This window comes from Pollicipes pollicipes, unplaced genomic scaffold (assembly GCF_011947565.3).
Source record: "Pollicipes pollicipes isolate AB1234 unplaced genomic scaffold, Ppol_2.1 Scaffold_821;HRSCAF=944_pilon_pilon_pilon, whole genome shotgun sequence".
Lineage (NCBI taxonomy): Eukaryota > Metazoa > Arthropoda > Thecostraca > Pollicipedomorpha > Pollicipedidae > Pollicipes > Pollicipes pollicipes.
In genome coordinates, this window is record NW_023597072.1 from 55162 (window position 1) to 81843 (window position 26682).

A 26682-nucleotide genomic window follows, 5' to 3' on the forward strand; every position below is an offset into this window, starting at 1 on the left:
TCCACTTGGGGCGCGGGACGGGCGTCATAGCCAGGCCCTTGGCCATGGCCTCCTTGCGCCGCTGCGTCAGCCGCTTGGAGCGGCGGCGCGCCCGGTCCAGGCTGACCATGCTGGAGCCGATGTGGTCCCTGTTGCGCATGCTCTCTCGCACCACGGCATTCCAGTCCTGCACGACACACAAATCGGGACGCTCTAGATGTTGGTTGAATACACTGGCGTGGTTGGGATACATCGGTATGGAGGCTGTACAGTAAGAATCAAATGTTGTATGAGATTCGCAGACTTTTGTTTTTGCTAATCACACGATTATTGCACTGAGATTCACTACGGAATTTCATTAGCTTGCACGTAATCTGCCGTGCATTTCAAGGTTTACGTTTCGAATTCCTCCAGCAGTATTAGGAACGTGACTGGACGCACCAAAAATGGGCGCCCCTCCTGCCCGCCCTCACGCCACCGCCCACCGCCACGCCTCACGCCCTCACGCCACCTCACGCCCTACCCACCCTCTTCTTGCTAGTTTGCTTCGGCTTGCCAAGCAGGACGCCACTGAAGAAGTCGGCCGCTTTGTTGCCGGTGGAGCTGAGGCTGAAGTTAGGCGTTCTCCACCAGGCCGATGTTGAAGCCCTTGATGAGCCGGCGCTCCTTCTGCTGCTGTTTGCGGCCGACGCCGACTGCCGCAGAGGACGGGGCGGTCACGTGACCTAGAGCGGTCGCCGTGCATGTGGCCAGATCATGTATGACAAGCAAGGTGTAACGAATGGGCACTTCTCATCCCCGCCCCCAATCCCGAACTCGTGACACATGTCAACTTCTGCGTGTCATCTTCGCCAAAGCATTTCCACAACGGCATCGTCACTCGTTGACCTTGTGTTGATACCAGAAGCTGCTGGATTGCTGGTATTACTGGATTCTCAGCAAATTCAGCAAAAAGGGGATAGGAAATTAATCGGAAACGGACCACATCTTCCCGTGCAATCATACCGTTAATTTTTTAGGGAGAGGAGACATCCATCCTTGTCAGCAATTAGGCAGTGATGGGAGAGCACTACATGAGCGATCAGTGTCAGCAGGCTTTTGTCGGAGGCCAGCAGTCTATATCAATTTCTGGTCTGCTTGAACGTGTTGGTGGGGCTGCGCTACCGTCTTCGGTATCTTCGTCATTGCTTGGCGGACGTTGATACACTTTGGGCGGAGCTGAAAACCAGATAATACCTCTCGCCGTGATACGCTTTTTTAATGACACGGACTGATGGGGTTGATGATGCCGTTCCCAGAAAGAGACGAAGCCTCGCGAAAATTGAAGTGGATTGTTATTTACGAGAGATCACGATTGGTAATACGTTGTGTGTCGCCAGGTTGAAAGTTGGCCCAATCAGGCCAGGTCAAAAATAAAGTTACCCTGAAATTATACCTTTGTCGGCTTTACATCGTCACATGTACGGGACTGTACCGTGTTTTGTCACAAAACTTCTGCATACGTATGCATTGTCTAGCTCTGAGTACAGTGGCACGCTTTCTGTATGTTCTGAGCATATAGAGCACATGTATGATGTAGGGCTCGTGTATCATGTATGACTCCGGCGATGTGACAGAGTCGGTCCGCTGCGCAAGTCCGTGAAATCGTCAGCTGCCAGCCGCCGCCCACCCGGCAGTGGATCGCCGTGTAGTGTTGCCAAAAAACCGTCGTTTGTCAGGGACCAGAAACGCTAGGGACACAACTTTGGTCTCAAAACACGTGCAATAGATGCCCCATTGGCCATCGAAAATTTCGGCGCAATTGTTCATCATCCAGGAGAGGTGTCTCCAAAAGCCCTTATGGAGAGGACATGCCCGCCACGAGGTAAAGGATATCACGATTAATTTGTAAACTTCACCCTATAACGACGAAAGTTTACGAATTATTTCATAAAGAGCTCACTAAAAACGTTACACAATAGCGGATTATTTACAACAAGCATAGGCGCAAACTTTTCGCCGTGCGGTGAACGCGGGTGTGATCTCTAAAGGGGTGGAGGAAGGGCATCAAGAATGCTGCTCCATAAACTATAATGAGACTTAGATCATTCCAAGCCAGTTAGCCATCTTAACATAAAGTCTGCACGATGAATAGAAAGAATGGCTTGTTAATTTTGCGATCAAAATAAGTTAAACGATAATTGGGTCTGCAAACACGCATCTAAATCGAAGGTGGCATCAAAGGATGTGTTTTAATTGTCCTGGGTGCATTTAATTATAAGACGGCATCATGACATAAGCCGTGTTTGACCCATATTTGCCCCGTTACCCCTATAGGTTAAGTAAAGATACAGATTCAGAAACGCATCCAGGACTTTGCCCGCAACCACTGGGGAGGTATGTACCCAAATTGCACAACATGGGATTTTGCTTGGCAAATGAATGCACGTATTCTAAGCTTTTCCGCTGAAATTTCTGCTGTCTGTCAGTCTGGACCTTCTCAGATTCCAGCTGACCTCTCCAATCCTGATTTCCCCACTCATCGTAGAGATGTGGTTGCTCCCATGCCTAACACTGCGCAAAACGGTATAACAAACGTTACCCATGGTCGCGGTGGCTCTCTACCATCTACTAAAAGATTATTCTTAGTTCGGCATCAAGATATACATACGGGAAAATCCACGTGTGGCGTTGCAAACCTTTCCGGCTTTCACAACAGGCCCTCAGTTTTGCAGCCACAGGGTTGTCGGTTGTGACGAGAAACACATCAGTGCAAACGTCCATTGGGCACCTGTCCAGGTGCCACCGCCATGCGCTGCCACTCACGTATCAGACAAAGGAACAAGGTGAATAGAGTTGAGACACAAGCACAAGCAGAAACTTCCATCCCCTCCGTAGCTTCCCTCATGATCAATTACAGTCATTGTGGTAAGAGACGATGAAGTTCGTGACGCAGGCATTTTTCGGCGTCGGTATACTCGGATACCAAAATGGCGATGCCAAGATAAAACAGTGCTCAACAAAATGGCAACTAAATCATTGTTTCTTGAGCTGAAATAAGATATTTTGGACACAAATTTGTTTGCAAGCATGTCACGGTCTCAAATTTAGCTCTTAGAGGATGAATTATACCTTACACACTAAAATTTAAAGTGGGCATCGGCATCAGTTGGAGAAGACGTGTTTACTTTTCGGATGCTCGTGCAACATATGCCTGAAAAGCAAAGAACTTGATATCTAAGACCCACAGTAGTATGGCAGCATAGCCTAATCAAATTTTTCTCAGGATTACTCAGCAACGTGCAAGATCACCGCCCTATGTTTTAGTATTCCCTTCACCGCGTTGAATATAGCGTACCGACGAGTGACGGCAGGGATAAGAGGCCGTTAAAAAACGGGACCAACGCAATGGCTTTGTGGAATTTAACTCCTCTCCATACAGCACTTAGAGGGAGTTTTCCAGATCAACAAGGGGGTTTGAACTGAAATAATCATTTTGAAGGCCTTTCTGTGCAGTTAGCCCTACGCTCTTAAGACCTAAGCTCCTCCAGTTCGCGAGCTATATGCCCGCGAAAATGGGAACAGTATTTCGGGGAGAGTATTTTAAGGTCGCCTTAGGATTCATGACGCCCTTATAACGTCATTCAAATCCTGTTATTCCATAACCCATGCGCCGACCAAGGCCGAGAAGAAATATAGTGGCCCAGTCGTTACTGTCTGGCGTTCGCGAGCACGACTTCCAGATATAACGGCCGTCAATGGGCCCTCTACAAATATGGTGCAAGTTACGATGACGTAATCAAACCATGACGTATCGAGTAGCATATTCCCTAAACAAGGTAAATGTGCTACCTGGAGTAGTTTTTTCTTAAAAGCATACCAATATAGATAGGTGAGCTTGTCCCATCATATCTGCTGTTTGCTTCAATCTCTTCAAATGTGAAAAAATTCATTTAACCTGTTTGAAAGATCTCTGTTCTGCGTCAGTAACAGAATAGAATAGTTTAAGCGATGTTATCCCACGTTAAGCCTCCTTACGCATTGGTATGGATCTGCGATCTAGAAGTATATGCGTAGGACATGTGCGAACATATAAGGTAGGCATATTCGGACATGGTTTTGAACAACTGGTGAAAACCAAAATCGTCCTCACAATTTTGTATTTTTTTCTGTGAAAAAACTGTCTCGCCTTCTTGACCGGTTTCTGCATCGCAAATGACAAAAGCTTACATTCGTAGAAAAGTATGGGTGTCCGTTATTGTTTGCTAATAACTTTCATGCTAATTAACTTTCATCAGTGATGGTAGTTATTATCGCATCCACAACTCCAGGCAGGGTACTGATCTTGAAGTCAGAGTTATTTTGAGGAAAAAAAATATATTATGAGTCGCGGTACAGAGATATTTTGATGGTGCAAATCATCCTTAGTCAATGTTTGCTGTTATAATTTTGAACAACAACATCCGGCAATAAAAGTTATTTCTACGCTACCATCCTATTTGATGCTTACATTTGTCATCTGATCCTGAGTTGCCGACGGTCATCCCGTTCTTCCTGAGCACGTCTAGCAGCTGGTACTTGAAGCTGTTGATATCCTGCTTGACTTCGTTGATGTCGTCCTCCGTGACTCCAGTGTCCTCCAGCTTCTTCTGCTCGAAGGTCACGTAACGTCGGACCAGGGCACGCATGACGCTGTAGTACTGCTTGTCGCGTTTCTGCTGGTCTTTCTTTCGAAACGATGCCGCCTGCTTGGTCTTGCCGATACCGAAGAGCCTGATGAAGCTCTTTGGCGTCGGGATGATGTTGAAGGGAGGGGGCAGAGTGCTGCCATCCTCAAAGTAGCTCATCCATAGTTTGGACCGCGCAAACTTCCACTCTAGATCCGAGCGTTCCTGGCAAGGAGAGAAATGGCATGTCTTAGTCGCATTCTGTTGTAACACTTGATATTGTAATACTGTGTGCCGGATGCGCTGGTTCATAACGGTTGTTCATGATGTCAGAACCCAATGTGCAACGCAAATGATCAAATTATCATAGTGCCCAATCCATTGTCTGTGCACTGCCATGCAAGCTTTCAGGTTCATAGATTATTGACTTAAGTTGCTTATAAATCATGCCATGTTTTTGCTTGCCATCAGACTCACCGCATTTAACGAATCTGAAAACAACTTCGAAGTACCATCACACACAAATGGCATTATATGGCATGAGGAACTTCCTTTTGGATGCTGAGTATAGTTATTTAAACACGGTTGCCAATGCAATCATAGTAAATGCCTTAGCCATTCACTCAAGGGCGATTAGACACATACTGTTGGCTGAGAATGGCAAAAAGTCCTAGGATCCCACATGTCCCACGTATCCACATACCCCACGTATCTACATATCCCACGTACCTACATATCCCACGTATTTACATATCATAAGTATCTACATATCTCACGTATCTACATAACCCACGTATCTGTGTGACAAAGGAAGGATTGCTATACGACGCACGCATCAACAAGACCGAATGGAATCGTAATGGGCGCTTGGTCCGACTCTCTGTGTGAGATCCTGCCTTTGATCGCGGGTGTTTGGCAGCAGGCGTCAGACACCCAAGTTACGCCCGCACCTGAGCCTTCACTACGCAAAACACAGCCCCTGTGTGGATCAGCCGCGCGAAGAGATCACACAGACAAAGGCATTCAAAGTACGATCGAGCATAAGCCTTCACTACGCAAAACACGGTTCTTATGTGGATCTGCCTCTCACAAAGATGATGTTGTAGGAGTTGGACATCATGGCGATCAGCAGGTTGAGCAGCACCACGATGTTGATGGCCGAGTAGCTGCCAAACATGAGCAGCGTCCAAAAGCGCGTGAACTCCTGGATGCCCGTGAGCTCAAAGTTTTCGAGGTCGACCAGGCCGAACACCGCCCAGAAGAGCGACTGGCTCGTCTCGAAGAGGCTGTGGACGGCGCAGAGCGATGCGTAACACGGCGGCAGCGACCCGGCGCTCTCACACGGGCGCCCTCGGCACCGAGCGGGTCGACTGCTGTCGTCCCGGTTTGCGGCGGGAAGCGACCTGTTCGTCTGTGCGCTCGGCTGCAGTGGGCTCGGATCCTTGGCAGGCGTGCTTTACATGCCCAAGTTGACGATTCTGAGCGCACAGAAGCCTGCGCCGTTGAAAGGGGTCCTGTGACGTAGGCACATTGAACTTCAGCGTGTTGGATGAAAAAATGATGCTTCAACGTTGCTAGTTGAAGCTGCGTTGAAATTGATACTCTGTGCCCAAAATTGTCCGCGAGGTGGTTGGCTCCACACGGTGAGCAAATTATAGTATGTAATGATACAATTTTGCGTTCTGTAACCGGGCGACAGTGTGTTTCTCCCATATCAATAGGCGATGCCTCTGCCTAACAACGAAGAATTCAAGGGAGGGCCATTTACTTGGAGAATCGCCGCCATATCTGACAGGAGTTTTCGTAGTCTTCGTTTGGGGTTCCGCCTGGTCCCGAGTAGCAGAGGCCCTTGTCCATATCAGCGTAGTACCACAACATCTGGTTCAGGCCTGGAAGGTGATCCAAATGAGTGGTTGGGGCGCTCGTGGTCAAGACACCGTTCCCCAGGCAGATGGTGTATGTTGGAATCCGGTCAATCAGTGCAAACTTTGGCGACTAGAAACGTTTTTGGAAAACGTTTATTTATGTATCGCTGCTTTGCTTTCCTCGTTCTCCTTTTGGGAACACTACTTCGTGAACCGTCTACCATTTCAACAGAACGAAGCCACGCCAGGCAGACTCACCGCATCCGAAGGAGAACACCACGAGCATGACGATGCACATAAACTTGATGATGTCGAACACCATGCGTCCGAGGGAGATCTGCAGCGGTCCCAGGTGCTGGTTCACGGACAAGATGTGGATCAGCTTCAGGAAGCTGCCGGCCAGAAGGCGTGGTAATGAGGGTGCACCAGGGTTGGCAGTGAGAATATGGACGCCTCGCATGCTACTCGGGTCCATTTTTGTTTTTGGTGCTACTTTGTATGGCAAAATCCAAGCATAGTCCAATCTGCCCTAAGCTAACTGTTGCCCGGCTTCCACCGATCCCACCGGTGTTACGCCCACGGGCGTATGCACCGTTTTGGGTCAGGATATCAATATAAAGGGTGATCGCTTCTTTATGGGAGTGCTTAAACATCTAGTCAACTGCTGCATTTACTTCTGATTCACTTCCGATCTTTCTTTTTCCACAGAAGTTTTCCCTTGGCACTGCAGTAATTGTTTTAGTTTCGCCTGTAGTTTCGGCCCCGATACGGACTCCATGAAATGCTGGCAACACAAAGTTATACAGTTGCATCATTGCAGAGTTCTAGCCGTAGCGTCACGGCCGAGATTAAAGCATCAAATGCCTAGCGTTACGGCCGAGGGTGAAGCATCAAATGGCAGTATCTCAAGTGAAAAATTTGTGGACGCTGAAAAACTGTGCTGTGAAATCAGCACTTTGGTGATCGTTCCATGAAGTATATTTGTAGGTCTTTTGGCAAGACCAATTTTTTAAACGCTCACACTCTCATGCACCGCGTCAGTGGTTGATGCTAGAATGGTCGTGTGACAATCACACAAAACCATTAAAATTAGATGTTATCAAAATAACGATGAATGTCACCTAAGTTTCCAGCTATTTTGGAAATCATCCCACTAAAACTAAAAACATTATAGCGAAGTTGTTACGTAGCTAACTGCACGGCATAGGAAAATAGCATGGCTTGCAGGTACATGCCTCGCCTGCCACTCAGTTTTCTGTTATTCGTATGACCGATTGTACATTGTCATATCACGCCACTATATTGCGCTAAGATAATATACAAATACATATACATAGGCACTTGGGGATTTCATTATTTTTCGTCCGGTACGTAGATTTTCGTTGGTACCTGAATATGTTGGCCGCTCCGTACATGCCTTCCGAGATGAACATGGGGTCATAAGGGTGCCATTGCTCCTTTGGTCGCCAGGGGTCAATGCCTGCAGACTGCTCCCGCCATACTATTATGAAAGCCGTTGCTCTGAAACAGTCCACATTATGTTGTAATGAAATACACGAAATCACTGAGCGTCACACAATGCTGCCAAGCACAAACCCTGACTGTTTTGCCCCGTGTGCAGAACGCAGTGGGGCTGATGCGACAGCGCTCACAGGCACTTGCATGGATTAAAGGCCATTTTTAAGACTCCACCACTGAACAGTGCTCGCCGTGGCCGCGTCAGCCCAGCTCTCCCCAGAGTTACCCATCATTAACTACTGTCGAGTTGTGAAAAATTGTAAGAGAGCAACGCATTCTCATTCTCATCAAGCATAGTAAGTACGCTGGTGTGTGTGACTTGCTAGATAAAGCAAACATCACAAAGCGCACTTATTTAAACAAGAGTACTGATATGGAACTGCAAGAGCGGTTTGCATCGAATCAAACTAGTCATTACCGAAGTCCTATCCAGTTGACGTAGAACCAGTTGGTCCCGAAGTCTACGACATTCCACATGTCCCCTAGGTAGTCAGCCAGTCCATTTTCCCATAGTTGTTTTATCTCGGCCCAAAGGAACGCGAAGATGTAGCTGAAATAAAACGCACGTTACTGTCGCGGTAAGAGTACTTACGATAGTCACGCAAACATTATTAGACAGGGACGTAATTCGTTGCCAAATCTGAAGGGAACAAAAAAGGGTGCTAAGAAAAAATGATTGTCACAAAATCATTTTTTCTTAGTACCCTTTTTATAGCCCGACGACAAACAAAGGGTGTTTGCCACGATTCACGTTATTTTGGTATGTTTTGGAATAGGGTGCCTGTGGAAAGCAGCGGTACCAAGTCACGTATCAGCCACATAAAGGCAAGCGTAAAAACCGCTGGTAAGCATACACAGGAAATCGGCATTGTTTCATGGCCAAACTCATCCATGTACGGTGAACTGCCATGAATGGCATATAAACTTGAATGTTTCGTTGCATTTTACAGCTAATCGTGTCCAACTTATCCTACGGCTTTGAACCTTTCGTTGCAAGGGATGACAATATTTACATCAATTTCCGTCGAGTGGCCAGATAACCACAAAATACCGATATCTGGGTTTGTCCTGGCATGAATTATTCAAAAATGGTCTGTATGACTTACATGACATGGCTCTTTCCGGTTTAGGCCCTACCAGCTTGTAACTCTGGATTGCGGGCCGAACTTTAAAAGACAGCATTGGCCGCTTCGGTGTCAGCTGCTGTTATCTTTCTGCACTAGGATTGTTAGGCTGACTGTGTTTATGTGTAGACTGCTCCTTACCAATCAGCTGGTTGCGGGCTTTACCTCTAGCCCTAAAGGTGTGGTGTTCTTTTTTACTCTGGCCTTCGACGAGTCTCTTGAGACCCTCTAGGACTCGAAAACTAAGCAGGCTAAAGACACATAAAAATTACTTTCGAAATATCTCGTCAAGCTTTACCATGAAGATGCGGCCGAACAATGATGGCTGTGATAATGTGACTGAGATGTGGCCTTTGACAGGTCAAGTTAGGTCATAGATATCAAACTAGTAATTGATAGATCTAACTTCTTATCTCAAGACTTAGCACGTCACAACAACGGGGAAAAAGATGTTCATAGCTCTCGGCAAAGTCTAACACTCCGTTGTTGGCTCAGACTGAGGGATTCCTTACAAATTGCCTTCGCTAAAACCATGGCCTGACTTTGACCTGCTATAGGTCAGCGTCCTTGCAAGGAAAGTTTAAATTTTTGATGCCAAACAATCCGCTATTTAATTGTCTACAGCTATGCAAAATTTAGCGTGGCTGCGCTGTGTCGTACGGAAACCATTCTGGAAAAACGTTTGGGGGCTCAATTTGACCCCCACTCGAGCGCGTGTTAACTCGTCGCACAAGGCGGCATGCATTCGCGCGTGTATTTGACGCCCAGTCGTGGTGAGACGGCGGGCTGTCGAGATCTGTGCCTGGTTTTCACCATTTTGCACATGTTTTTATTAAGCTGAGTGTTATGCGTTTTCCATGCAAATAGAGCAAGAGCGTAAATTTTAATATCTTAGCAAAGCAGCAGATAAATCAACCCTGTTGAAAACAACGCTATATAGGCGCCTTGAAAGTAATACAGCACAACTTTTGCAGACTTACGCTAGTTATCGCTGCAAAATGTATGACGCTTAGATCAGCGGCTGTGAAATTACACAGTCTCCAATTCTATGGCAGACTGGGCCGCGCTACTGAAGCTCCTAACTTCCTCGTAAATGTATGTTGAAACAAATTTGGTGGGTGGCTCCCTCTGCCGTTCCCGTCACAGCAAAACACCCCAACTGTGACAAGGAGACTATGCCACATCACTGTCTGTGGCAGAGAGACTGTGCCACATCACTATCTGTGGCAAAGAGACTGTACCACATCACTATCTGTAGCAAACAGGCTGTACCAAATCACTAAATGTGGCAAAGAGACTGCAACGCATCACTAACCGTGGCAAAAAGACTGCACTACATCACTAACTTTGGCAAAGAGACTGCAGCACATCACTTACTGTAGCAAGGAGACCAAACCACATCACTAACTGTGGTAAAGAGGCAGTATCACATAACTAACGGCTAGAAGATGCTGTGCGACATCACAACTGTGGTAAAGAGACTGCGCCACACATGGCAATCGTGGCAAAGAGGCTGTATCACATAACTAACTGTGGCAAAGAGGTTGTACGATATCACAACTGTGGTAAGGAGACTGTACCACACCACTAACTATGGCGAAGAGACGGTACCACACCACTAATGTGGCAAAAAGAGTGTACCATGTCGCAATCTGTGGCCAAGAGACTGTACCACATCACTAAATGCGACAGACTGCACCACATCACTAACTGCGGTAGAGAGACTCTGTCACATCACTAAATGTGGCAAACTGCACCACATCACTAACTGCGGTAAAGAGACTGTGCTACATCACGTAATGTGGCAGACTGCACCATATTCATAAGTGTCGCAAAGACACCGCGCCCCACGGTGTGGTGGTATGCCCCCTGCTGTTACGAAACCTATGTTCTGTCTTTGAGATCCGATATCACTTGTGCCAGCCAGTCCTGGTCCTGCTTTGTTGGCGGCATAGCGCGCTTTCCCAGCCCTCTGGACCCCAACTTTCCTCGATAGTAAAAGTGGAGACAGTTTGTTTCCTTTAACCAGTGTTTATTACCTAAACCGCCTTAACAAAGTTTCAAATGATTAACATAGGTGGCTTTTTGCTACCAGCTCTGGCTGTGCTTGGCGCGGATAGCTCAGCTTTACATCATTTTCAAAATGAGGAAGCTGGTACATGATACCGCAGCGGCCCTGTAAAACCTTCCGACCTAGCTCCTTCTGCGGTGCCTTACAAGATGACCAACATCTCGATGTAGGTGGGGACGGCGCCGCGGGCCTTGCGCTCGTATTCGTCCTGGCGTTCGACCATCCCCTCCGTGCCGAACATCCTCACCACCGTACTCTCCATCCGCTGCGAGACCATGACCAGCAGGACTGCCGGCAAGACGAGCAGAGTGCAGACTCGTGACCAGACGGATTAATCTTGCATAACAATATGGCAAGTTTTGCCGTTGTCTAGTATCATGACCCAACCATCGCCCCCCCCCCCCCCCAACCCCCAAGAAGACATCACTTGGAGCAAATGTCGATAGCAATCGCTTCTTCTGGGCCGGAGCCACCAAACGCCCCGCACAGCTTGTCACCAGCACCTACACAGGAAGAACATGTAGCTGCTGGAGTGGATGATGAACTTGACGAACGGCTTGCGGCAGTGGTGCGCCCAGCTGGAGTGAGGTGCCGCCATGTACATGCTGGCGTAGACGGGGAAGAGGGTGCCGATCTGAGCCACTTCCAGCAGCTGTCCCAGCATGGCCTTACGACGGAAGCCGGGCATGCCGTCGTACCAGACGGTCCCCAGCAGCTGCTGCACGTTCGGGTGCGAGATGAACTGCGGCGATGGTCAGCATGTCATGCCCCAACCGCGGGGTGGGGTCAGACTGTAGTCAGGGGTCGGACTGTAGTTGGGGGTCAGACCGCGGTCAGAGGTTGAACTGCAGCAGGATCAGGCCGCAATCAGGGGTCAGACGCAGTCAAGGGTCAGACCGCAGTCAGGTGTCAGACCGCAATCATGAGTCAGACCGCAGACAGGGGTCGGACTGTAGTTGAAGGTCAGACCGCAGTCAGAGGTCGGACTGCAGTCGGATCGGGCCGCAATAGGGATCAGACCGCAGTCAGGGATCTGACTGCGGTTGGATTCAGACCGCGGCTGCGTTCAGACTGCAACCGGCGGTAAGACTGCGGAGGGAAAGGGATGAGGCCGGTCAGACTGTGATGATGGTCCGGGGAGGGTGGGGGGTGAGGACGGAAGCGACGTAAGTGGATTGGTCAGTGGGTGCTGGCTGTTCATGATAGGACTACGCATGTATACACTGGGGTGGGGGGGGGGGGGGGGGGGGTAGCACGTGAGACATTGTAAAGTCCGGGGTCTGGGTCTGGACGTCTGGGGGTCGCCGTTACCATCGCATACGGTACATGCGCGCGCCGGAGACCTGGTGCGTGCAGTCATGACCTAGGAAAATGTGCTATGAATTTTTTAGAGCAACAAATATGTGCACCTAGTTGAATAACTTCGCCGCCAGGAGGTTTCGCAACACTAGTTTTAGTGCAGGGACCGTATGAAAGAGGCGGGCAAGAATGAAAACTTCCGGTGATATAGGTGAAATGGGTGGAGGCGGAACACCAGAACATCCGCAATCATTGCACGAAGATGACGCCACCTCGAGCCCAGCACATCTCTATCGAGAGAACCGTCCCTGCGAACAACATTCAGCCGCAGCCAGTGCTGACTCCTGCCTGCGGCCCGCAGCCCGCACCTCCTTCTGCCTGTATCGGATGGCCGTCTTCAGTCTCTCGAAGTGCATCCGCTCGCCGGGCACGTAAGCACCGCCTTCCGGGTCGTAGTTGAGCATGATCTCAAGCTCCAGCGACTTCCGAGTGTGGTCCACGAGCGACTCGGCAAAGTGCTGCACGTTCTTCCTCAAACCCTGCGCAGCACAAAAGGCCCGGCTTGGCGGAGTGTCGGCCAAACTGAAGTTTGCGGCAAGTTGCTGGTCGAATAAATTTGCTGGGGTTAGCCCGTCCGAGTACAGTCTGTCCGAAATGTTGTATAATGAAAAGGATAGAGGCTATTGTGGCAAATAATCGCTTACGCACGGCAGACATAATCATCCAAGAGAAGGTGCTGGTGATTACTCCCAGATCTGGCGTACTACAACTGCATTTGAGTCTGACTACGTTCTGTGCCGTCTCCTGACTGCCCTAACTCATGTGCCACTGCAGGGTGCAAGAACATATTGAAGCATGACGAGCTGCGGGGACCTATTTGAGGCCCGAAAGTCACGCCGTACGTCTGCTATGTGAACACGCTGGATCAGGTCTGCAGAACGGCTCGGGAGATGCGTCTCTCGGTTGCCATCACGACTGCCTGTGTAGCACTACGGTGCTGAGGCTGCGTCACATCTGCACCACTACAGTGCGACAGTACACTGCACCGCTGCCTGCTCTGGTGCACCGCGCTGCCGTCTACTTCGGCGTCGGCCCATACAGGGCGGCGGCCGCCGTGCGCACCACGTATTCCGTCTTGAACTCGGTGTCGATGGAGGAGAGCTTGCGCAGCTCTGCGCTCAGCTCGAACGCGCTGAGAATCGGGTCGCGTGACGAGAGGCAGATGAGGGACGGACACGCGAGCGCCTGGTACGCCGTGATCCTAGAGCGCGAGTGTCTGCGGCAGCGCGGCGTTGCTGGCTGTTACAGGTCAGCCGGCGCCGCTCGATGGTGAACGGACGGTGCTGGCTGTCACAGGCCAGCCGGCGCCGTGTTGTGGTGAGCAGTGGCCTGCCAGCAGCCGTCACTGGGTCGTATTTAGAGAGGACGTTACTGAGCTGTCCCAATGCTAGGAAGCTGCGAGTCGAGAATTCCGCTGCGGAAAAGCTCGCGTTGCGGCGGCGGATCTTGCTCCGCAGGATAGCTGTAATGGCAATCTCTGTTGTCAGCCATTCAGATTCGAACTTGCTCGCCAGCTTATCTCTTTTACAGGCATAGGCCGTGCCAGCAGACGGGTAAGATCTCATGTTTCCTTGAATCCAGCTCGCCACCAATGCCGGGATGAACCAATGGCACGCCTCCTTGGGGTGGCCTTGCTGCTGCCAGAGCACACACTGGCTCCCCACCTGAGGTCGTCCTACTGCTACCGGAGTACTCACTCGCCCCCCCCCCCCCCCTCCCTGCAGCCGTCCTGCCGCTGCCAGAGCATACACTCGTCCCCAAGGCCTGAGATCGTCCTGCTGCTGCCAGATTGCCCACTCTCCCCACCCCCACTCCCCCCTACCCCCACCATCTAAGGTCCTCCTGCTGCTGCCAGAGTGTTCACTCCCCCCCCCCCCCCCCCCACCCACGCCACTTAAAGCCGTCCTGCTGCTGCGAGAGCACACACTCGTCCCCACCTGAGGCCGTCCTGCTGCTGCGGGAGCACACACTCGTCCCCACCTGAGGCCGTCCTGCTGCTGCGAGAGCACACACTCGTCGCAGCCGCACTTGACGTCGTGTGGCAGCGGTAGCGTGGCGCCGCGGTCCAGCAGCAGTTTCAGCACCTCGTAGTTGTTGCGCTGCGCTGCCATGATGAGTGGTGTGATCTCGGGCGTGAAGGTGGCCACCCGCTCGTCGATACGTTCCCAGGACTGCGGGCACGCGACTGGGGTTCACAGGGTAGCACCGAGCGAGGCCTCGTTTTTTTTGTTTTGTTGCAGATTTCAAGGTTTGCCGCGCAGGTGACGACCGTGACCCTCTCAGCCGTCGCAGCGTTCTGGGTTTGGACAGAAGGGCTTATGACGTCAATCATGCGCCATCTTTACAGGAGACATCGTTTTCCGTGCGTCATTACCGATATTATGACTTTGTTTACTGCTACAGTGAAACCTGGCATTGAGCCGGGCTACCATGTTACAGCTAGAGATCTGGACAAGCTGTACAGTATCGTATTTCCACCCATAAGGCAGATCAGTTTCGTTTTAGATTGCTTTTGGATATTGCTGAGGTTTCATTGCTATATTTTCAGCTGTTTGGCTTGGAAAGAACGACGTTAAACGGAAGTGGATATTGAGTGTTATTTTCAGACGCGTGATATTAACATCTAGGTGGATGGATTTCGCCTAGCCTAGGGCCTAGGTTAATCCGTAATTGAACTTTACCGTGGTCCTTGATATTGCTTCAGCATTACCTGACGGCAGAAAGATATATTTTTTGTTGCGGGTGACTCTCACAGCTTATTGCAATGCGTGACTGCACAGTTAATGTAAATATATGCAACGGTTTTCACGGTCCCAACATCCTTATCTCTAGCCCGGTTACTTCTATCCCAGGCAAGTTTGCTCTAATATGACAGGGGCCACTTTTCTGAAGGTTCATGTTGCTCTTTTAGGTCAGATGGCGATGAGATGATTGGGCGATTTATAAAGCATGCACTGGCTCACACCACACATTTGTTGAAGTCATGATCTGCCATCGCTTTTAAGATATGCCGGTACCGCTCGAAGAAAGCATGACACCAGGATCCATTTGTTTGCATTTAGTTGTGCGTGACCTACTGCTCACATCACGCATATTTATGCCAGGACAATTTCAGTCCCTTTCTCATCAAAATGTTGTTGATTCCTGGGGTCGTGCGACTCTGGGTGTTGAAAACCGGGTCTGGCCTCAGCAAGTCTCGTGAACGCTGGTGAACGTACAAACCTTATACGTACAAACCTCACGTTTCCGTGCTGGTCGAATTAGGAAAGCCAGATTTCGTCAATGTTGCTTGCTAGTTTGGCTTGGCCATGCTGTCATAAAATCACGCTAGATCAAGCAGCTTGGACATTGCCTTAAAAACATCGCGGCTCAACTTCTCAAGAATGCTGTTACGTGTTGTCAAAAATTGTGAATGGCTGCGATCAGTGGTTGTAAAAATATAAGCGTGAAAGAAACACGATTACCGTGCCGAGCATGCTAACAGGTTTCCAGTGCATCAAGCAAGGCGCGTGCAGAATACAGCCCGACTGTCACAAGTCGCTCTCACAGCCTTACAGAAAAGCGCATCTGTACTGACATTTAGTAAGCGCTGTCATTCGTACTTGGCGAAGCTCGTAGCGGCATTAATCCCTATGCGCACGCAAGCATGATTTAACGTTCTCAATTACCTAAGTTGTTCCGTGCATTAGCGAGGAATATTATGCACGTAGATAAGACAGTAGTGTTATTGTTTAGTTTTATCCTTTTATTTGTGTTATTATTTATTCTTATTTATTTATCCTTATTCCTCGGAGAAAACCAGGAGAATGAAAATATAGTTGGGTTGATATTTCGGCAGCATGCCTGTTATCGAAACAATAGCAGAAGCTATTGTTTCGCTATCGTTTCGATAAAGGCATGTTGCCGAAATATCAACCAAACCATATCTCCATTCTCCGGGTTTTTCTGCGAGGAATAAGGCTTATACTATTGTCTTTTTTATTTCAACGTTTTTCTTTGAGCTCGTAACAAACTTCTGATTCATCGTTCTTCATATTTCGCTTGATAAGCCCCATGGGTAGTTTTCGTTTTCCAAGCATGTTTTGCACCCAAGCGTTCAGAGTTCACACTGAACTATCAACTGGCCACAACTGAAGTAAATGTTTCTGGTGGATCTTGGCCTTTGGAGCTCAGCAAATATCCTCGCGTTCCAGACTCATAGCACAACCTGTGCTCCACAACAGCGTTCCTGTAATTGACCGTTTATAACTAAGACACTCCTGCTGGCTTTAGTCCACGTAGGATAACCACCAGGAAGGAGATATAGATGCATTGATGTTTCCGCTACATGTCTTAATCGACCCGAATATGAGTAGTAATGATAAAGGTATGTAAAGGCAAGTTTCGATAAACATATGTTTTTGAAACAGCAATACACCAATATCTCAATTCTTCTGGTTATTCTATGAAGAACTGGGCTAACAGTGCTGTCTAATCTAAATGTATAATGTTCCTGGCAAATGCAGTTAACAACTTACAGAAACAATGGTTTGTCACATTACCCAACCAGGAAATGAATGTTTGCCCATCGTGGTGATTTCGAGTCAGCCTTTTAAGGATATGCTCTATCTTTTGCATGCCGCAACACTTTCATAATGGCATTGCTTTGCGCGATAAATTACCTGCTGACACAACTTGTGTAGATGGCAGCCAAGCAATGGACTTGCCTGGAAGCTCCTCTGCTGAAGATCGCCAGGCAACCCGGATCCTACAGAAGATCCACTGAAGATCCCACAACAACCCGTCCCAGCTGACGCAGTGCCACATTTTAGAGAAAACAATCATTCCAACACTAAGTAAACCACCGCGTCACTTGCAGGTCTGAAAAGTTTGCTCGTCAATTTATCGCGTTTTTCTGACGCGGTTTTGTGTTCTTAGTAGCTGCTGATTTGGTGTCTTCCTCCCGATGTTACCATGCTTGTTTTTCAGGGAAGTATCGGGACGTGTTTGCGTGCCATGCCAAGCTTACCTGCTGTTCGTGATCGCTCAGCAACAGCTTTCTCTCATTTATTCTGCGTCGCGGTAAGCGTTCTCCTATTAGCCGACTTGACAAGCTTAGGACCCCTTCCGGTGTTAACTTCCGAACGACTACTTTTCACTTCGGGCATATAGACTTCTCCAAGGCTGCAGCTTAGTTGATCCAAAATTCCTAACTGACTATTCGGTATTAGCCTCAGGAACCTCACAAAGGCCGCTATCTTGAACGATGTTTAGACTGGCACTTGTGTCGAAAATAAGCATAGGTACCTTATTACACTAGCCGATTTACCACAGTGGACTTGATAACAATGCGACAAAGCGGTATAGATCGTGTTCATCGAGCTCACTCACGTATGGTTCCCCTTTCTGATGGTTCGCCTCCTCCCACGATAGAAGGTACTCAACGCCTTCCACGTAGTCCTCTGAGATGGCGTGAAGAAGCGAGTCCTGAAAGGCACAGTTGGTTGCATATTGAAAGGAAACGAGTGGAACAGCAACTGTGTCAAGAGAAAACACCTTTGATGGTGAGCCTGATTTCCTTTGCAAGAATTGTTGCTCGCCTTACAGTTGCGACAAGTACCGCACAACGATGCAGCATTAAGGTGCAGTGCTCATCTAGTAACGTTACAGTGTAACAAGCCTAAGCATCCGACGCACAAAGGACATTTTGATCATGCCCTTGGCTGGTTGGGGATGAAAGGTTTCTTGAACGATCACACTTCCTTTGCTCTAGAAACCGAGCATCTGGAAAACGTCTTTGGCAGGCCCAACTTCAACAATCACGACAACCTCATCAGAAATAATCACCAAAGGGGCTACCATGAAATCACTATGCTGCAAAGTACCTTCCACCTTCAGGTGAACACTCACTTGCGTGGGAGGCAGTGTCGACGAATGCGCTACAACGTAATGGCATTGGACTACAATATGAGTTGCCGAGCAGTATGAGGCGGAGGTGCCTGTTGCTGGTGAGTGACTTATCCGCGGCTCCGCCCACCGTTTGAGGCGGAGGTGTCTGTTGCTGGTGAGTGACTTATCCGCGGCTCCGCCCACCGTTTGAGGCGAAGGTGCCTGTTGCTGATAAGTGGCTTATCCGCGGCTCCGTCCCACCGCTTAAGGCGGAGTTGCCTGTGGCTGATGAGTGGCCTACCCACGCCTCCACCCCGCCGTTTGAGGTGGAGGTGTCTCTGGCTGGTGAGTGGCTTACCCGCGGCTCCACCCCGCCGTTTAAGGCGGAGGTGACCGCGGCTGAGGAGTGGCTTACCCGCGGCTCCACCCCGCCGTTTAAGGCGGAGTTGCCCGCGGCTGAGGAGTGGCTTACCCGTGGTTCTGCCCCGGCGTTCAGCAGCAGTTCCATCATCTCCTGAACACAGACAAGCACAAAGCCGTCAACTCTTGACAAATGCACACGACTCTGCTGCCTCTAGAAATAAGCATATTTCATTTTGCCATTGTTGTTATGTTCTTGTTATGTCCCATTTTGTTTTTTTAGTTTAATCGCTTTATTTTTAAGCATATGCTCGTTTGTAATCTGCTGAATGTGCGCAAGTTTCTGGCGGTAAGTCTGAGAAGTGGTAGAAAAAAGTAGATGGTCAGTAGCCTGCGATTTTTTGGTGAAAAATAAACAATTGAGCATCATGGGAATCCCTCGGCTCGCATCTAGGAGAAAGGTGGAACAGGCCGTTTAGGCATATTCCGATGGTTAAACCCTTGTTTCTCACCGTAAATGACCTGTCTTCATACACACCATCCACGAATTATGTTACGCATTCTGTACCTTTTCCCATCCTCTTTCACCCCTGGTCACGCACTGGTTACGCTGCACGAACCTCCTCCCGCTGGTTACACTGTGTTTAGCGAAAGGCCCCAAAAAAGTAACGTCCTTTTGGCATGTAATTGATCTAGATTAAGCAGCGAGCTCCTTGTAATGAGAGAAATACATTGCAAGGAGAAATCCGTGATCTGGGTGTAAGGATTTATCTTGCTTTTTAGATAAGCATGATTTGCAGCCACGCCCGAGCTCAACGTTACGCTCTGCAAAACGACCTTCTCCCTTTTACGTTACGCCTCTGTAACTTTCCATCAAAATGTTGCTTTGATCCCTCCCTCCATGCGTAACGTAATTTATGGACGACGCTCAACGTGATATCCGATGGGCGGCTGAATCGCCCTATTTCGATCGCTGTTTGTTATTGAGCGACCCTTAGCTGCACTATAACTGACGTGTCAGAAACGGATGAGTCGGTACGCTGTCATGCAGAACAGTTACTGCGCTCAGGGGGCCGGCCGACCGGCATCCCTTCACGGGGCACGCGAGCACCGTCGGACCCCATCGGTCACGAAAGGGCGCGCACTGGTCTGATCTGCACTCATCTGAGGTCGAGGTAACACCTCACGCTGGGTGAAAGGCAAAACATATCTCATGGGAGCTCTATCATGGTGATAGCTACGAGCCCGATGATGCAGACACGGTTGCTAACTTTTGTTTATCATCAGCTTCAGGCATCACTATGCGATGTAATCACGTTAAGAGTTCTCTCCCATTGAGAAAAACCGCCCGGGTGGCCAGCTGAATACCCTACTCTCGGGTAGGGGTCAATACGACTCCCAAGATCTCGAGAGCTAAGATTGATAAAGATACCATATTCACAGGATAGGTTTGTGTGTACAAGAACTCATTTGTGTAAGAATCGGAGGATGCGGGATGATGAAATTCGGGCCAAATAAGGTCAAACTAGGTCAAATTTTATACTGGTGTTCAACGTACTCCTAGACCTTCTCATATAAACGCCTTGAACATGGTTCCCTGCTCTAAGCGAAAGATCGGTGGTGTGCATTTAAGGTCGATGAACTTTCTGATTTTAAGAAGATCATAGTGACCAAAATTCTACGGAACTGTTTTGGTTTTTGCATTTTAATCGGTGTCAATGATGCTAGGCTTTATGTTCCGAAAAAATGTCATAAAATAATCTTAGTTTAGATCAGTGCCTACTTGGACCTTTAACAGGTCCATGAAGATGTCTGTTGCGGTCTCTGTCACTAATAAGTTCGAATGAACACCAAAAAACATCCAAAAAACAGGCTCTTGAGGAGAAAAGCAGGTTGGTTTGTCCTTGGTCTGAGTTCATAGTTGACCCTATGCCAATCGGCTTTATTTCAATCGCAAGTTTAGTTGCTGTATTCCTTAAGAAACTATTTCAGTAATGTATGGCTTCGTCTCACACTTCCTTGTCGCATCAGACTGAACGATTCCCTGGAAGTTGCCTTCGCTGACAACCACGGTCTGACTTTGACCTGCCATAGGTCAGCAACCTTAATAGATACATCTTCGGAGCAAGAGCATCCGCTCCTTAATCGCCTACACCTATGCAAAGTTTGCATGGCTCCGCCATGCCGTTCGGGAATTATTTTGTAAAACGCTCGCCCTACCCGGGCGCGTGATAACGACGTGCCTATACTCGCATGGCGAAAAAGTCCACCATCCGCTACCAACAGCAGTCACAAGGGCGTCGAGAAAAACAATACAAACAACATCGCAAGACCTGGCACCTATCGGCTCGCTGCTAAGCGGAAAGTTCGATGAGAACTGATAATACATGTTAGAAACAAGCTTCAGGAGGGGGGGGGGGGCAACTTGCTCCCCAGAAGGTTTTTTTCCGGAATTGTTTCCGAACGGTGCGGCGCGGCCGCGCCAAACTTTGTACGGATGCGGTTGCTTGGTATGCAAAATTCAGATGTACCTTGTAAGGTCGCTGACCTATGGCTGGCCAGAGTCAGGCCATTGGTTCAGTGAAGACAAGTTTTAGGCAATCGCTCAATCTGATACAACAAAGAAGTGTTAGACAAAGCCATGCATTTCTGAGATAGCTTCTTAGGAAACACAACAACTGAATGAACAAATTCCATTGACCTAGGGTCAGGTATGGTCAGACCGAGGCCGACACCAACCCGTTTTATTGCTCTAAATCTTGCTCTAGGGGGAAATTTGTGGTGCTCGTTTCGAATTTGTTGATAACCGGAACCGTATGATGTATTTTCAATGGACTTCTTTCACGTCAGAGTAGGTCACTGACATAACATGATCCAGTTCAATTTTGTTAATATACTGTCTAGCGTAATCTTTGACGCTTATTCCACTGCAAAACTCAAAGCGGTCTTACATAATTTTAGACAAGGTGACCTTCCAAAGGTTAAACAAGGTTACTTACCCTTAAATGAGCACTAAATTGACCTTTGCTTAAAACAGACATTTAGGTTCTGGATGTACTTTTAAGACACACCTGGAATTTTACCATGTTTGGACTACTTTGACTCAAAGATCATGACCAAGGAGCAACAGATTTCCACACACCTGAGTTCACGTACGGGCCAATACATCTTGTGAATTTGGTGTATTCAGCTTCCTTACTTTTTCATGTCTCAGAGGCGCCAAATGCCCCCCCCCCCTCTCTCTCGAGCGAAGGCTCTTCAACCGGCCACCCGGGTTCGTGTTAACTGAAGCAGTCGTGACACCACGGCTTCCAAATGCCTGACCTGGTTTTCATTGTCGATGGCAATGACGAGCGCCGTGCGACCCAGAGGGTCAGTGCAGTTGATGTTGATCTTGTTGTTCAGCTTGGTCCTCTCCAGATCACTGAGGGAGTGCCCGGTACGTCGGTCAGACACCGCAGATCATTCTTCCTGCTGATTGGTTTTGAGGTAGGTAGGTTAGTTCTTACGCTAACGCCCTTCTTGGCAAAGGTAATAATGATCTAATAAAGGTCTATCGCGTTCGCCGAAATGACATACATGGTTTCCTCTCTCTATTTTCTTGTCATGTATTCCGTCAGATCCGCTACCCGCCTACTTTTCGGGTATGGCGTACCTATATACCATAAGAAAGACAGTGTATTTGTCTGTATTTGCTGTGGCTGTCATAAAAGCCAAATGCCAGCCTGACTTATTGTACCAGCATCGGATGCGAAGATTGCAGTGTTTCGTACAAGATCCCCGCATTTGGTTTCGATATTGTCTCACATGCCAATATGAGCAGTCGTCATGCAGCTCAGCCCTCCACACCACGGGCAAATGTCTTGTGATTACAACTATTGATCTTCACCACTAGCGTTCAAGGAAAAACAGAACCGCGTACAAGTAGTCATGCTCCCATTATAGAACAAAACCGACCGTGCCTTACAGGTCAATGCGTTGAACCTTCAGCAGATGAACCAACATCGTTTATCTCTATTATGGCCTGAAAACAGCGTTAACCATTCACGCGTCCAAACTTCTCGGTTCATGCAGGGCATAATCGGAGGTGAGGAGGTGAGTTCAGGAGGTGAGAACGACCAGGGCCGTGGCGGCGACCTCGACCGCCGGTCGGCACTACCGGTTGTGACCGGTAGGTGGCAGGCCACTCACTGGGCGACGGAGGCGACATCTCCCCGTTCGGCGAACAGCAGGAAGCGTTTCTCCTCAGAGGAGAGCTCGTGGTCGATGACGGGGTCGAGGCCGTCCTCGGGGGTCTGCGGTCGAGTCTCGCCCGACTCCTCGCCTAGCTCCGGGTCCCCCATGGCGCCGCAGGCTGCCGGCGTTCGGACACCGGCCAACTTTGTCATTACTAGTCAGGGATGCTGCAGCCGGCGCAAGCTGCCTACGGGGATGGCTTAACGAACGTTGCACAGCGCCGCGGGCTACACACAGCGCTCACGTCTACAAATGCACCGGGCACGCTGCGCACATCTTCCGCGCAAGGCGAGCCTGGTTCCGGCAGTCTTGAGACACGTCTCCGTCAGCCATAAGGTTGGTGCGGAATGGCTTCAGTCGCAATGATCATATTTTCACGCTCAGAGGCATCAGCCTGGTATGATGCGCTGAATATATGGAAACGTGTTCCAGTGCCACGCCGATACCGGCTATACGCGAACGGACGCGTCGTTAGCTTTGCCTGCTTTTGTTGATCGCCGCAAAACCAAAAATCGATTCGGATTACACAGAAAGATAAACGCCATGAGCTTGTTATCACGTCGGCTGCTACAGGGTAGGCGTATACGGATTATTTAAGAGGCAACCACTGATGAGACGACACAAAGTCACCAAATATAAGCTCCGATGAGTTTGGAGTCCGGAGACCCTCGGCCGGTACGATCTGCGTACAAATCTGGGGCAGAACCAATCGCTACACAAGTGACCTGCACAGTCAGACCCGACGGATATGCACGCATAATCGAGAGGCAGTCGGCAGGTGCAAGGGTGCACAGGGAGGAGAAATTGCTCGCCATTTGGGAGACACTCAGGGCTAGGAATTTGCTATCTGGGAGGCATCTAGTTCTGAGAGTCTGCCATTTAGGACGTGTTCAGAGTTGAGGGTCTGCTATTTGAGGGGGGGGGGGGGGTATCCAGAAAGTCTGCTATTTGGAAGGCATCCAGATCTGAGAGTCCATTATTTGGAAGGCATTCAGTGCTGAGAGTCTACTTTTTGGGAGGCATTTAATGCTGGGAGTCTGCTATTTGGGAAGCATTCAGTGCTAAAAGTCTGTTATCTGGGAGGCTTTCAGAACCGATTCTGCTACCTTGGAGGCATCCAGAGCTGAAAGTTTGCTATTTGGGGGCATGCGAAGCTGAGAGTCTGCTCGCAGCACTGCGGTCAGATCTCTGCATTACCAATGCTGCGCAGCCCACAGTCTCTGAAGTCCGTCGCAGCGCCCCACGCCTAAAAGTCTCCTGAGGTGAACGTGACCAGCTTTGATCCCGCCAGCTCCGCGGCGGACCCCTGCCACCAGCGGCTAACCTGCACGGGGAGGAGCGTGGGGCCGCCGCGCACCGCTCGCCGCCCTCGCTGCGCCTCCGCCCCGGACCGACCGGCCGGCGTCGGTCTGCGGCGCTGGCCGGCCTCGGCACACCAGGGAAGCCCGATGGCCACTTCAGGGGCTTCCGGCCTTGGAGGGCTGTCAGGGACTGCGCACTCGCCGCCGATCGATCGAGCCGGTCACGGACAGGCTCACCGTGTGACGCTCCTTATGAGGAGGTGGGGAGTTTTATTAAGATGGCCGCTGAGGGTGATCACACTAGCTAAAGCTAGCGTGGCGCACGGTCAAGGGTATTTGCAGTGGCGTGCTGATTCAAAAGTTTCGTCAACGATTACGACGTTGCAAGGCGCGTGTTGCACCAAACGTGACTTTCCTTCTTTTAAACCCTCTGCGGTTATCGACGTCATAACTGCGCCTGCCAAGTAACAAAATAAACGAGAACACCATCTATGTGCTAATGGTATCTGACGCCAGCACGAGTAGCCAAGCTAGAGCAACACACAAACTGGCATTGCAGTGCTATGAGCAGTGTCCGTATCGTCCGGTCCTTGAATCTGACTTGGCGACCATTCGGGGGACCTCATGTCATTGTTCTCATCGCTGTCTTCCTCTCTGAGCACCAGGCCTGACGCCGTCCCGTCCCTGGTCAGGCGTTATGCCGCCGACCCGACGCGGCCTGTGAGCGCGGCCATCCCCGGCTGACGGCCGGCGGCGCGGGCCATGTCCGGCGGCCGGCCGCCTGTCACCGGCACCGGTCAGGGGTCGGCCACCCGGGCAGGGGCGCCGCTGCCAACTTGGCAGCGCCGCTGATCGGGACACGCGCCGAACGCTGACGGACGAGTCGGGTTGGTGTCGCCGGATCCGCAGGCTGACATCGCCGGCGGGCCGGCACAGCGTAACAGCGACGCCTCTACACGAGGCCTGAGCAGCGTCCTAAATAATGACTGTCCAGGTATATATATATATATATATATCTATATATATATATATATATATATATATATATATGCATACAGAACCTCAACTCATGTTTTGTGCATATATAAATTATGCACAAAACAAGTCTGAAGGGAAGCTGCAAGCGTGAAATATCAGGAAACGTCTTTAGATTACCTTTTATGTTTCTAGCTTGGATCCGCTGCAGTCCTCCAGAAATGGATCTTGTTTCACTCGCACCGGTTGTAAGCTACACAGCCGCATTTTGCGCAGTGCTTCATTTCGGGACATGATTTGGAACCGAAGGCGTAATACTTATTGCATTTTATGGGTGTGATTACATCTTGATATATTCTGACAAACCCGGTATTCAGTGGCATTATTCCAACAGCAATAAAACAAGCACAAACACACAATTATCACTTGCGGGAAGCCGATGCACATTCCTCTATTCAGGCGGGCTTTGTCCGAAGCCGGCCAGGCGCGGGAGGCCCAGTCTGTTTGCGAGATTACACGGCCATGCAGGTCGGACGAACGTCACAGCAAGCACCGCGGCACACACCGCCGCGCAAACGAGTTCGATCAGGCCGCATCTCGAGCCCCTGACGCGTCGAGACTGACGGTGTCTCCCACACCGAGAGACAGATGCTGAGATAACGGAGAGACGGAGCCGAGACTGGCGGTGTCTCCCACACCGAGAGACAGATGCTGAGACAACAGAGAGACGGAGCCGAGACTGGCGGGTGTCTCCCACACCGAGAGACAGATGCTGAGATATCAGAGAGACAGAGCCGAGACTGACGGTGTCTCCCACACCGAGAGACAGATGCTGAGATATCAGAGAGACAGAGCCGAGACTGACGGTGTTTCCCAGACAGAGAGACAGATGCTGAGATATCAGAGAGACAGAGCCGAGACTGACGGTGTTTCCCAGACAGAGAGACAGATGCTGAGATATCAGAGAGACAGAGCCGAGACTGACGGTGTTTCCCAGACAGAGAGACAGATGCTGAGATAACGGAGAGACAGAGCCGAGACTGGCGGTGTCTCCCAGACCAGGAGACAGATGCTGAGACAACAGAGAGACAGAGCCGAGACTGGCGGTGTCTCCCAGACCGGGAGACAGATGCTGAGACAACAGAGAGACAGAGCCGAGACTGGCAGTGTCTCCCAGACCGGGAGACAGATGCTGAGACAACAGAGAGACAGAGCCGAGACTGGCGGTGTCTCCTAGACCGAGAGGCCGACACTGCGGCAGACTGACAGCGACACACATTGAGAGACATGGGGCTCTGAGTTGACGTGTTGTCACAGTGCCACGGCCACGCCCATAAAACGGACGTGGCCGCGGCTATGTGCACGCGTGCGCCGTAAGTC

The 26682-nt window shown here is 49.8% G+C and overlaps 1 protein-coding gene across 1 annotated transcript; it reads right to left on the reverse strand.

Annotated features, from left to right (window-relative positions):
* Nucleotides 1–511: 511 nt before the first annotated feature.
* Nucleotides 512–24365, reverse strand: LOC119114490 (transient receptor potential-gamma protein). The gene is made up of 17 exons (XM_037238600.1): nt 24351–24365; nt 22982–23144; nt 22115–22214; nt 18903–18944; nt 17933–18028; nt 14543–14733; nt 13625–13778; nt 12871–13041; nt 11711–11945; nt 11350–11491; nt 8427–8558; nt 7880–8011; nt 6749–6882; nt 6394–6514; nt 5716–5911; nt 4469–4850; nt 512–674 (listed from the first exon to the last, which is right to left on the reverse strand). Exons 2-17 carry the CDS (start codon nt 23131–23133, stop codon nt 595–597), a joined length of 2460 nt encoding a protein of 819 aa, XP_037094495.1. The 5' UTR covers nt 23134–23144; nt 24351–24365; the 3' UTR covers nt 512–594.
* Nucleotides 24366–26682: the final 2317 nt, after the last annotated feature.

Excerpts from the sequence above, each read along its gene's own strand:
- LOC119114490 (XM_037238600.1), bottom strand. The coding sequence starts at position 23,133 with ATGGGGGACCCGGAGCTAGGCGAGGAGTCGGGCGAGACTCGACCGCAG. Across the intron at positions 14,734-17,932 it reads ATCAGAAAGGGGAACCATAC|TCCTGGGAACGTATCGACGA; the intron begins GTGAGTGAGCTC and ends GCGTGCCCGCAG. Across the intron at positions 4,851-5,715 it reads ACTCCTACAACATCATCTTT|GAACGCTCGGATCTAGAGTG; the intron begins GTGAGAGGCAGA and ends TCTCCTTGCCAG.